This window comes from Malaclemys terrapin, chromosome 16, assembly GCF_027887155.1.
Source record: "Malaclemys terrapin pileata isolate rMalTer1 chromosome 16, rMalTer1.hap1, whole genome shotgun sequence".
Lineage (NCBI taxonomy): Eukaryota > Metazoa > Chordata > Testudines > Emydidae > Malaclemys > Malaclemys terrapin.
This window is the reverse complement of record NC_071520.1, coordinates 31,421,592-31,434,216: the sequence shown is the minus strand read 5'-3', so window position 1 is coordinate 31,434,216 and position 12,625 is coordinate 31,421,592. Positions and strand designations below refer to the sequence as shown.

At 51.3% G+C, this 12,625-nt stretch overlaps 1 protein-coding gene across 8 annotated transcripts in view; it reads left to right on the top strand.

Annotated features, from left to right (window-relative positions):
• Positions 1 to 12,625, top strand: part of TPST2 (tyrosylprotein sulfotransferase 2) — a 43,029-nt gene that overhangs the window by 29,837 nt on the left and 567 nt on the right. For 6 of the 8 annotated variants that reach the window (XM_054006472.1, XM_054006469.1, XM_054006471.1 and 3 more), the window contains 4 exons: positions 2,491 to 3,406; positions 6,419 to 6,617; positions 8,757 to 8,807; positions 10,353 to 10,399. In XM_054006472.1, the coding sequence (XP_053862447.1) occupies positions 2,559 to 3,406; positions 6,419 to 6,617; positions 8,757 to 8,807; positions 10,353 to 10,382 (1,128 nt within the window). In that variant the 5' untranslated portion in view covers positions 2,491 to 2,558 and the 3' untranslated portion in view covers positions 10,383 to 10,399. Of the gene's footprint in view, positions 1 to 1,715; positions 2,153 to 2,490; positions 3,407 to 6,418; positions 6,618 to 8,756; positions 8,808 to 10,352; positions 10,400 to 10,631; positions 10,897 to 12,625 lie in introns of those variants that run through there. The other 2 variants (XR_008442525.1, XM_054006473.1) reach the window with 2 other exon arrangements.

Sequence of the window (12,625 nt, the reverse complement as noted above, 5' to 3'; positions counted from 1 at the left end):
GTCTGGTCTTGGCAACCACCCCCTGGCTGCCCCCCCAGCAAGTATTCCCCTTGTTACTGTTGGGGAAGCAGGGAGAGAGAGAAGTGACATGTTCCAGACACAGATGGAGTCAGCATCAGATCAGGGTTGTTGTTCCCTAGTCATGTGCCCAGACAGCAGGCTGTCCGCATGTCTGTCACCCTGAAGCTGATAGACCCACTATTTTAAGAGCTCTTTTTTCTTTTTAAATGGCTAGCAGGCAAAATGAGAGGCCAAACAGTCTCTGTAAATGCTGCATAGTTACCATCTGCCTTGGCAGTAGTTGAACAAGCCCATGGATGGGCAGGAGCAGAGCTGAATAACATTTGAGATCACAGTCCCTTCAAGCGACTTTGTCCAGCACCCCCTGCTGCCTGGGCAGTGGAGGGCCCAGAACGTATGCAGCAGGTTTCACTGCAGGATTCTGACGTGTGGCACGTTCCGTCTGGTCCGTTGTCCTGGAATCCCGTGTTTGTGTGGTCAGATTCACAGCACTCGTTTCAGATGCCCAGATGAGCCATGTCCTCACCTCTAAGTGACCTTGGCAAGCGAGTGGGGCTGCCAGGGAATCCCGGGAGGAAATGTTAACCATAAACCATATTCTCCTACCCCATTTAGTACAAACGTCTATCCTCCCTTTAAAATAAATTTGTTTACCTCTGCTTAGACTTTTGAACTACATCCCATTACAGTCCGGTTAGTCTGAATTTCTGTCCATTCCAGCTATAAATGCTGTGGAGCCCAGAGGCTAGTGGGCATTTTAAATTGCTTTTTGAGATGAATATATATTAAAAAGTCAAATGACCAATTCATCACTTCAGAGACATGTAACTAGATTGTAAAGTACCGGGGCCCAGAACTGCTGCTCTTTGTACAGGACCACGCACAGTCAGTGCTGAACAAATAATGAGGTCAAGAAAAGCCGCATGCCTGACTCAGCTCCCGGGACACGGCCAGTGCCCTGCCGGGTGTGAGAATGGACTGCTCTGCGTGGTTACATGGGCCGCTGGTAAATGCTTGCTTTCATTAAGAAATTTTTGAACAGAAAATATTTTTCTTAGGCAGCGTTTTGGATTGGCAGGGAAATAAAATGCACAGCGGTGCCCTTCCCCTCTCCCACGTTCAACTTCTTCCCAAATCCAGGCATTGCAAGGAATTTACCCCAAACGCCCTCTGTGACCTCGGGGCGGGATTGCAAACCCTGCACTAGTGGGTTCGGCCGGGAAAGGGGGAGGGATGGTTGGCCAGGTTTAATAGGAGCTTTGTGGAATCAGCAGAGCAGGAGACAGACTTGCAGGAGCAACAATCCTCCTGCTGGAATCTCCTATGGAGAAGTCGCGTCTTCACGGCAGAGCCAAATGAAAGCTTCAGTGTTTCAAGGGGAAACTTTATTTAAGGTCAGTTTCTGGCAGGGGAGTATTCAGATTGGCGATGTTTGTTGCTAGTATTGACACTAAACCTTCACATACATAGTTTGTTTAATAATTAACCCAATTTGATGCTCATTGGCCATCGCTTCTGCTGAAGCAAGCCCACCAACCTCCTGGAAATCGAATGGGTAGAGTTTTCTCATGTCCTAGCTAATTCCTAATCAAAGTAAACAAATGCCAACAGGAAACGTCTTGTTTATGGAACTGATAGAAGGGTTGTGTTGTGTAGTTCAGTGAATACGTGTAATACAACAAAGGAAAACTGCCAGAAAGGATTGGGGACACATCTGGGATGGAGGGCAGTAAATCAGTCTGTCACCTTGGAGATTCATGTTTTCTTGGCCTTCCTGAGGAGGGAAAAGTCTGACTAAGCCAGAATGCCCCTGGCCATACGTACAAAAGCTCTGCCATTGAGCTAGTAAAGCAAGGCTTGTGCTTTTGCTGCACTCCGACTCTTCTAGAATTGCTCGCATGGAATCCCAGAGCTTGGAGGTTTCTATTCTGTTTTTACTTCAGTTCTTCTCTGTTTTGATGGCAGTCCTTGCTTCAAAGCAACACATATTTAATAGAAGGAAGTAATAGGATGAAGATAAGCCAAGGAAAATTTGGTCTGGATGTTCTGGAAGTACTTCCCTAAGGATTTCCTGGATACATGATTCTTAATTTTCTCTCCTAAACTGCTGCACAGCATTGCTGGTAAACAGGTACCTTCGTCCCCAGCAGCAAGAAACAATCTCTTTACGTACAGACTGAAAATCACTTTGCACTTCTTTTGGGGCTGTAAGATGGTGATAAATCACGAGGTTGATTAGACCCTGGAATGGTCTCCCAGGAGTTGTGGTGGGAGCTGGAGTTCGTTCCAAGCAGACAAGACAGATGGCTTGGCGTGTTCTCTCCAGGGCCAGTTGAGGCGATCAGTAGGTCTTTGTGTGATTTATTGGAGGCGGAGGCTGTCCTGGTGCCAGGGGGCTCAGTAGGAGACGGGCCAGGTAACCGGATGTGTGCCACTGACTTCTTTGAACATGTGCTGTTTTCTTTGCAGATGCGCACCGGCTTGGCTGCTCGCTAACCGAAAGCTGAAGGTCTCCCAGCCTATGTGCAGAGAACAGAATGCGGGTCACCATGAGGCGAGTGTTGCTGGGGCTTGGCTTTGCTGTTGCCCTGATGGTGACTGTGCACCTTGGCCAGCAGATGTTGGAGTGCCAGGCGCTGCTGGGCGAGGGCTATGGCAAGCGGACACGTGGGCTGATGAGACCAGAAAACGAAGAACTGGTTCTGGTGGACTCCAGTCGCATCGAGTACCGGTACAGCAAGGAGATGCCGCTGATATTTATCGGTGGGGTCCCGCGGAGCGGCACGACTCTCATGAGAGCCATGCTGGATGCGCATCCAGAGGTCCGCTGCGGAGAAGAGACTCGCATTATTCCCCGGGTGCTGGCCATGCGCCAGGCCTGGTCCAAATCTGGGCGCGAAAAGATGCGCTTGGATGAAGCGGGAGTGACGGACCAAGTCCTGGATGCTGCCATGCAGGCGTTTATCCTGGAAGTCATTGCCAAGCATGGGGAGCCAGCCAGATATCTATGTAACAAGGACCCCTTCACTTTAAAATCCTCTGTCTACCTTTCCAGGCTCTTTCCCAATTCCAAATTTCTGCTGATGGTTCGAGACGGCCGGGCTTCTGTCCATTCCATGATCACAAGGAAGGTGACGATTGCAGGCTTTGACTTGAACAGCTACCGAGACTGCCTCACCAAGTGGAACAAAGCCATCGAGGTGATGTATTCGCAGTGCGTAGAAATTGGGCAGTCCAGGTGCCTGCCAGTCTACTATGAGCAGCTAGTGCTGCACCCCGAGCAGTCCATGCGTGTCATCATGCAGTTCCTAGACATTTCCTGGAGCGACGCAGTGCTGCACCATGAAGAATTAATAGGGAAACCAGGCGGAGTCTCTCTTTCCAAGTGAGTGTCCGTATGGCTGCCGCTGCTTTCCAAAGAGACTCCTGACTAGACGGAGCGGGTTCTTGCCAACCTTCTTGGGGCATGCCTGGTTTTCAGGAGCAGAGGGATCGATGCACCCAACTCTGCTGCAGAGTATTTGTGTGTCTAAGTAAAGAACTGCGTGAATGTCACAATGGCGGTTAGCTGCTTAGGGGAGGATTTTTAAGAATGGTGACGTCTCCGTCATCCCACTTGTAAATAAGGGGATGATTTCAGGCTCTGCTTTGGCAGAGTCCTATTTAAGGAGCTCCAGTTTTGGGGTAATCTATGCCCCCTTTCTCTTTTTCTTCCCATTCCCAAATATTTCTTTAAACATTGGATTACGTTCCAGCTAGCACTGAATGATTTTCGGTAGCATGCAGTTGAGGTTCCCTGACTTCCCACTGCCTCTCGCCACACGTCGTTCTGACACGATCCTGGCATAAAGAAGTGTGTACGCACAGCGTGCGTCTTCGAGAGCTATTTCATATTTTGAGCTTCTTGCTGCCGTTGTTTGGCTACTTGGTAATTTTAGATTAACCTAACCCAACCTCTGACTGTAAACATGGATATATGGGAACTTGCCAGACAAGTCTGTCTTCTAACAGTCTTTTTCTGTTAGTTCTGTACATCCAGAACGGGGAGGTGGAGGAGAAAGAACCCACTGTATGGTTTTTCTCTGAGCAAGGGAAAGGGAGGACATTGTCAGGCCATACTTTCATCAACACTAAGGGTATTTCCAGGAGCGCCGCCAGCTTTTCTGCTGCCCTAGGCGGCGGAAGGTCCCGCCCCGAAATGCCGCCCCCCAGAGACAACGGAAGGTCCCGCCACCGAAATACCGCCGCGGTCGTCGCCCCCCAAATTGTAGTGCCCTAGGCGATCGCCTAGGTCGCCTAATGGGTTGCGCCGGCCCTGGGCATGTCTACACTGCAATGAGACACCCGTGGCTGGCCTGTGCCAACTGACTCGGGCTCATGGGGGCTCTGGCTGCGGGGCTGTTTAATTGTGGTGTAGACGTTCGGGATGTCCTGCGCTTCGGGACCCTCCCACCTCGCAGGATCCTAGAGCCTGGCCTCCAGACCGAGCCCCAGAGGTCTACACTGCAGTTAAACAGCCCGCAGCCCAAGCCCCATGGGCGCCGCAGGTGCCTCATTGCAGTGTAGACCTACCAGAAAAAGTTCTTCCCAAAGAGAGAGGAGCAGTGGGAGCTGACTGCACATGATCGGTGAGTCAGTACCTTGCAAAACGCTGTCTCACGCTAGTCAGCATTTTACTGGGTGTGGTTCTCTTTGAGTCACAGTTGAACCGATTCTATGCCACACTGTGTAACTGAGGCCCTGGCTACTTAGTGGGGGAGGGCGAGAGGGAGAGGCGGGAAGAGTGATTAGAGTCCCATATTATTTAAGGACCTCAGAGGGGCATTAGGGCCTCATTGTCCTGGGTGATGTACAAACAAAAGAGCACTTTATTTTCCAGAATTAGGGGCTCTAGCCCTGGTGGTCAATTCCAAGGCAAGTCACTATATTGCTGATGCTCGTGAATGGGGGGTGTTTGACCAGTAGCGGTTGTGAATCTGGAGAGCCTCTTCGAGTCTGGCTCTCCGTGAGGTGCAAGGCGTGAACATTGCAGACGTGCTGTGCAGGCACTGGGCGCAGCTGAGCAGAGGGAATGCAGAGGATGTGGAACATGCAGTTCACTCATGACTTGGGGTAGAGCTTTTCTCCTTCATGGCCTTGTCTTTCGTTAGCTCTAAACCCTCCCCAGCCAAGGAAATTGTGCTTTGTGGTAGCGAGGGAAGGGGAGAGCAGCTACTGTGGTAGATGCAGGCATATTTCTTAGGTGAACTGATGGCCTCTATTGGGCTTTGTATCTTTAAAAATCTACTGAGAGCAAATAGCCCATTAACTTACTTACTTACTAATAGCCCATTAATTTACTAATGCTGCCCAGTTCCCGAGGTCTCCTTTCCCATGATGTCCATGTGGCCGGTAGCCACAAATTCCTTTGATTTTTCTCCTGCAGTAACTGGGGTGAGAGGTTTGGCCGTAGGAAATCAGTGTCTGCTCGCCAAGGCCTGACAGGAGACAGGTCAGGGATGGGAGGTTTTCTCTCTAGAGCCTCAGGCGCCCTGGATCCTTCATGGTCTGGCGGCGCCTGCCGCACTCCTGCTGCAGCCTCTGCTCCTCGTGCGTGTGCCAGAGATTTACGGGTCCTGAATAAACAGAACTGTCTCTAGGGAGGGCTCTAATTTTCATACGAATTATGTAAATCTGCCTAATTACAGGACGGTAACTTTGCTGTCTCAAAATATAAAGGGACAGTTTGTGCAGTGATCGACTGCTGCTCTGCCTTATAAATAAATAATAATAATATATGGAGATATCCTATCTCCTAGAACTGGAAGGGACCCTGAAAGGTCATCGAGTCCAGCCCCCTGCCTTCACTAGCAGGACCAAGTACTGATTTTTGCCCCAGATCCCAAAATGGCCCCCTCAAGGATTGAACTGACAACCCTGGGTTTAGCAGGCCAATGAGCTACCCCTCCCCCCTTGACTGCAGGGTGCAGACTGTCACCGCAGACAGGCAGCGAAGCTTGGATTGCAGTGGGACACACTTCCCCTCTCTAGTGAAAACAAACTGCAGATGATCTAACACAGGAGGCCCAGCAAGGTGGGCAGGCGGACGGGAGCGTCCCTAGGCCAGACAGAGTGGGGAAGGATGCTTTGCACTTGGGTATTGAAACGCGGAACTGACCCCTTAGGTGTGCTGGTGTTGGGTCTTTGGCCCTGCAGCTCTGCCATCCTAATGAAGGCACTGGTGCTTTACCGATAGATGGATTTAAAGCCTCTGTTTTATGAGCTTTGTATCCTGAAGACGCTGACAATATCTGAGCGACATGCGTCTCTCAAATGGCAATAACCCAGCTGCAGGCCCCTATGTGTGAGCGCAACATGCATCCAAAACCCAAGTGACGGATTTCTACTCTCTTTACAGGATAGAAAGATCAACAGACCAGGTTATTAAGCCTGTAAACTTGGAAGCTTTGTCCAAATGGATCGGGCACATTCCAGGGGACGTATTGCAAGACATGGCCCAGATAGCACCAATGCTCGCTAGGCTTGGCTATGACCCATATGCAAATCCACCCAACTATGGCAACCCAGACCCCTTGGTAATCAACAACACCCAGAGGGTGAGTATTGCTACTGTCCGCTTAGAATGCAGAGTGTCACTGGAGGATGATGGGAATGACACACGTTACAAATACAAAATAGTGACAAAAATGTGGATTTACTATATGCAGTACTGACTTACATATCTCTCCAGGGGTGGAGAGGTCACTAAATCATAGCAAAGAGAACCCTTTAAAAACCACTGCCCCTGTTTAAAAGATGATAAAACTACAGAAGGGGACGTGCCAGTTACATTTTCCTTATTTTCAAAACATTGGTTCAGATGACGGATTCCGTGACGTGTGAGAGATGAAATTCCTTTTGGTCTTGTGCCTCCTCAGGGCAGATATTGCACTACTCTGTCCTGGCCAGCTAATTCTGGAAGCCTCAGGAGTGTATTGGGGTTTTTTTAATCAAGACCAAGTTAAAAGTCGCGTAAATGCAAAGCTAGAAAACTCCAGTCTCTCCCCAATGGAAGACCTAGAAACTGATGCTTCCTTCCTTAGCTCACCCCAGACTCACTCAAGCCAAGGGGAGGCTGGGGGCAGAAGAAATGCGAGGCCATGTCCTGGGACAGTGCTCCTACTCAAGCTGTGCTAAGGCCCGAGACATTCCCCAGAAGATTTACTTGTGCTGTTCTGGAAATTACAGCCCCCGCTGGGGGTGCTGCAGAGCCACGAGCCAGTTACTAAAGCAGGGGCGGGCAAACTTTTTGGCCGAGGGCTGCATTGGGTTTCGGAAATTGTATGGAGGGCCAGTTAGCGGAGGGGGCTGTGGCGCCCCCCCCGGCCCCCGGGACTCCTGCCCCATCCATACTCCCCCGCTCCCTGTCCCCTTACCATCCCCGGACTTCCACCACCCCATCCAACCCCTCATCTCATTCCTGACAGCCACCCCGGGACCCCTGCCCCATCCAACCACCCCTTCTCCCTGTCCCCTGACTGCCCCCCGCTGCCCCATCCAACCCCCCCTCCTTCCTGACTGTCCCCTGGGACCTCTGCCCCCATTCAATCCCCTGTTATCCCCGCCCCCGACTGCTCTGACCCCTATCCACACCCCACCCCGACCACCACCCCGAACTCCTCTGCCGTCTATCCAACCCCCCTGTTCCCTGCCCCCTTACCACACTGCCTGGAGCACTGGTGGTGCGGCTGGTGGTGCCACACCGACACCACGCAGCACAGAGACCGGGTCAGGCCGGGCTCTGCAGCTGCGCTGCCCCAGGAGCTCACAGCCCCGCTGCCCAGAGCATTGTGCTGGCGGCAGAGCGAGCGAGCTGAGGCTGCGGGCCAGGGGGAACAGCAGGGGAGGGGCCAGACAGGACGGTCCCGCGGACCGTAGTTTGCCCACCCCTGTACTAAAGGAAGGGAATCTTCTCATGTCCTTGTTTCTGCTTGGGCCCAGGTCAAACTCTCCTCTCTCAAAGGGAGGACTCCAAGAGGACCAGGCAACTCCTGTACTAGGAGAACTAGCCCAGGGACTGCGATGAGGTGGTGCTGGTGGTTTATTGCAGTGATGCCCAGAGGCCACAGTTATGGCACACACAGAACCACGGGCAGACTGTTTTCATGTTCTCGGAGGTTTGGTGCCTTCTCTGTGCACGATACATTGAAATCCCAGCCCCAGCCCCTGCCCCTACCCCTGGCTTGCTTGGCTGCTCTGATTGTGGCAGTGGAAAGTGGGATGAGAGACTCTCCCAGGATCTAGACCCTGCAGATTCCTGAGTTCAGTAAAGTGGAGCCCTTCAGTTTTTGTCAACGTGAACATGGAAAATGGTCATTGTTCAAAAGATCCCTTCTCAGTGCAGTTTTAAAAAAAAAAAAAAAAAACCTTGCGTGAGAAGGGAGGGAGTGTGGCGTGGCGCAGCCCAGAGAAACCACTTTTAGCAGAAGTCCTGAGGACAGCACCGCAGCCGCCGTCTGATGTCAAACGCCAGGTCCGTGCGGAAATCATACGTCGGCCCACAACGCTAGCGATCAGCCCAGCAGGGCAGAACAAAATCACTCCATGCACACGCCAGGCTATTGCTCAGGCCTTTGAGGTTTGCTTCTGGTTCAGACACGCTGTGACATGCCAGGCAGCTAATGAGGCAGAAGGGCTGTTTAAGCATCAGCTAGTCTGTACGAAGTGGAGTCACTCTGGTTTCATTCCTTCCATAGGTTATGAAGGGGGATTTTAAAACACCAGCCAATCTGAAAGGACGTCTTCAGGTGAGAGCGCCCAGTGACTCCTCTGGGCTAGACCTTCATTTCGGATGGATCTGTGGCATGTCTGGTCCCTCACATGAGGGCAGCAGCTCCGTCCTTGGGATACCTGACTCACTTGCATCTCCTGCTTCAGTCCATCCAAATCTCCACTGCACATTTGTTCCTCTCTCGTCGTGCTGATCATGTCACACCAACCCTGGATCTTTTCACTGGTGTCCTGTCTGGCTGCATGAAATTTTAGCTGCTGGTCATCGCTATCCAAGCCCTGCGTACACTCATGCCCGCCCCACCTCCCCGCCTTCCTGCTAGCGTTATTTTCTCTCGCTTCTGGCTTCTTGCTTGCACTGGGGTGTCTGTGCATTCATCTGACAAACACACTTCTGCTGCCTCTAATCCCTCTGGAGATGCTCTTCTCCCTGGGGCCCCTGACTCTTGAACTGCTGTTCTGGGTCTTGCTACATGTGGAGTGGGAAGAGGGAGGATGTCCGTCTAATCTAGAGAGTGTAAATGTCCCAGAACATGGCTTCTGGTTCTGATAGTTCTCTCAGTGTAGAACTGTTTCATGTGTCACTAAAACCGCTCCCTTTGCACGGACGTACAATCAGGAAGTACTTTACGATTTGGTGCAATCACAATGGCACTAGAGATGAAGATCAAAGAACTTTAAACCCTTATTCCCCTAGAAAATACTGCCTAAATAGATAGGACACAACAAATATAAGGAAGGACTTTTTCACACAATGCACAACCTGTGGAACTTGTTGCCAGGGGATGTTGTGAAGACCAAAAGTAAAACTGGGTTTAAAAAAAAAAAAAAAAGATAAGTTCCTGGCGGATAGGTGGATGGCTGGCTGTTAGCAGAGATGGTCATGGACACAATCCCATGCTCTGCGTGTCCCTAAACCTATTACTGCTAGAAGCTGGGGCTGGATGATGGGATGGATCACGAGATAAATTACCCTGTTCTGTTCATTCCCTCTGAAGCCCCCGGCACTGGCCACTGTCAGAAGACAGGATGCTGGCCTAGACAGACCAGCACAGGCATTCTCATGTTCTTATGACCCACAATAGCCTAATGGTCAACACACTAGGGCTGTGTCCAAGCAAGGGGCTTGGGGGAAACCAAGACTGCCTATTTAATATGGGAACTGTTAAAGTAAGCAGTGATTTCGGCTGTCACAGTAGCGTGTGGGGAGAGAGGCACCCCTCAGGTAGCCAGCATGAAAAGCATTTTGAGATTCACAAGTGGAAAACCATTGCTTTGAATTGCCAGACTCAGAAACGAGTGCAGCCTGCCGTGCACGGGTGTAATTGTGCTCCCTGCAAGAAGCACCAGCTGCCGATCCTGAATGGCTGTCAGGAGGAGTCCCATGTAGAATGCATTGCAGTGATGAAGATCTGGGTCACTGGGGAAGCCTACGTATCACAGCAGAGGTGGCGATCTCCTGGCAAAAGCGCACTCTCAACTCACTCTGAGAAGTGCGGTGGGAGAGTTTGTGTTTTGTATGTGACTTAATACTAATCATCGCTTTTCTTGGATTGTTTTAGGTGACTCAGAATACGTCTGCTTCTCACTGAAAGTTAATGATTTCCAGGTAGGTACTTGTGCCTTACTTGGAAATCCTGCAGATCTGTCTGCATTGCTCTGGGGTGGGGTTTTGCTTGCATAATTTCTAGTGCCTGTTGCTTAGAATTCAGTGGCTCTAGGTGTGCTCCTGAGACATATCAAGTCCATGTTCAGTTAATTGCTCCAATTTGCCAGAATAATGCTGTTACTTTGCCAGGTGGATTTCAAAACGTGATTTCTTGTGTTTCCTGTGAAAACAGGTTTATTTGCCCAAAATGTAAATGAACTACTCGGTAACATCACCAGTCTGTAGGATTGCTGAGAACATGGAAATGTCCAGATGAACTGAGCAGTAGTTCTGTGTTGCAGCAGGAGAAGCTCTGATAACCCTCTAGGATGTGCCATTGACCTCCATGGATTAATAACAACAAAAAGTCAGACAGACTATTTTTTAATTAACAAAACAAAACAAACAACACCTCTGTAGTTCTCGCTTTCCCCTCTTCTTCTGAAACAAAGCTTAAGGTTTTACACAATAATCCCTACACTGTGTTGTAAAAACAATTGTGAGCACTTGTAAAATCTAAGGCCACGTCTACTAGGGTTACCATATTTCAGCAAGAAAAAAAGAGGACGGGAGGAGCCCCGCCCTAGCCCCGCCCCTGCCCCTCCCACTTCCCGCCCCCCCAGAACCCCCAACCCTCCCCCCGTTCCTTGTCCCCTGACTGCCCCCTCCTGGGACCCCTGCCCCTAACTGCCCCCCAGGACTCCACTCCCTATCTAAGCCTCCCTGCCTCTTGTCCCCTGACTGCCCCAACCCTTATCCACACCCCCACCCCCAGACAGACCCCTGGGACTCCCACGCCCCATCCAACCACTCCCCACCCCCTCCCCAGAACTCCCAACCCATCTAAACCCCTCTGCTCTCTGTCCCCTGACTGCTCCGATCCATCTCCCCACCCCTGCCACCTGACAGCCCCCCCCAGAACTCCCAAACACCCCCCCCTGCTCCTTGTCCCCTGACTGCCCCCTCCTGGGACCCCTGCTCCTAACTGCCCTCCAGAACTCCACCCCCTACCTAAGACTCCCTGTTCCTTGTCCCCTAACTGCCCCCTCCTAAGACCCCCCCCCCAACTGCCCCCCAGGACCCTACCCCCTACCTGTACCCTGACTGCCCAAAACTTTCTCCACTCCCCCCAAAAAGCCCCCCCCGTTTCTTGACTGCCCCCTCCAGAACCTTCCTGCCCCCGGTCCCCCTTACCCTGCTGCTCAGAACAGAGTGTTGGGCTCTGTGCAGCCGAGCCGGACACGTGGCTGAGCTCCCCAGCACAACAAAACCCGGTCTGGCCCTGCACAACAAAACCCGGTCTGGCCCTGCACAGTGCTGCTGGACTGGGCTGCAAGGGAGCTGCTGGCTCAGAATGCAGGGCGGATCCGGCTCCTCTACAGCTGCTCCGGAGTCCAGCCCGGGACTTCCCTGCAGCCCTCCCAGCCGCTCGCTCTGCTAATCCCGGACATTGTGAGTGCTTTACAAATTCCCCCCGGACGCTATTTTTAGCACACAAAAGGAGGACATGTCCGGGTAAATCCGGACGAATGGTAACCCTAACGTCTACACTTACAAGTTGACAGCGGCACAGCTGTACCAAGACAGCTTTGCCGCTGTATGAGCGCTCGTGTAGCCGTGTTATGCTGATGGGAGAGAGCTCTCCTGTTGGCATAATAGCTACTGCCTCTTGTTGAGTTGGTTTTATGCTGGGGGAAGAGCATCTCCCGCATACATAGCACTGTGCACATGAGCACTTATGCCATCAAAATTTGTTAGTCAGTGGGGTATTTTTTCACCCTCCTGAGCGACAAAAAGTGTTGACATAAGTGCTAATGTAGACATGGCCTGACGTTTAGAATGTCCATTGAATTGGAAATGTCTTGTTCTGAGTTTGAGACACAAATGAACATCATAATGATTGTGGTAAAGGAAACAAAAGCATTGAACAGGAACAGAGGGTCTATTAGACCTGGTCTACACTTATAGCATACACTGGCATAGTGCTGTCAGTTAGGGGTTTGAATCCCTCCCCCCTCGGAAGCAGAGCTATGCTGATAACAAAAGCAGCAGTTTGAGGAGTTCCTATAATGGCGGCGCGCCTCCTGTCTGTATATGGTGCATCTACACTGGGGGAATAGGCTCTGCTGTGGAGATGTAGCACCAGTCTTGGTTCCTGGTTGAGAGTTTGTAGGTCTCTCACAAAGT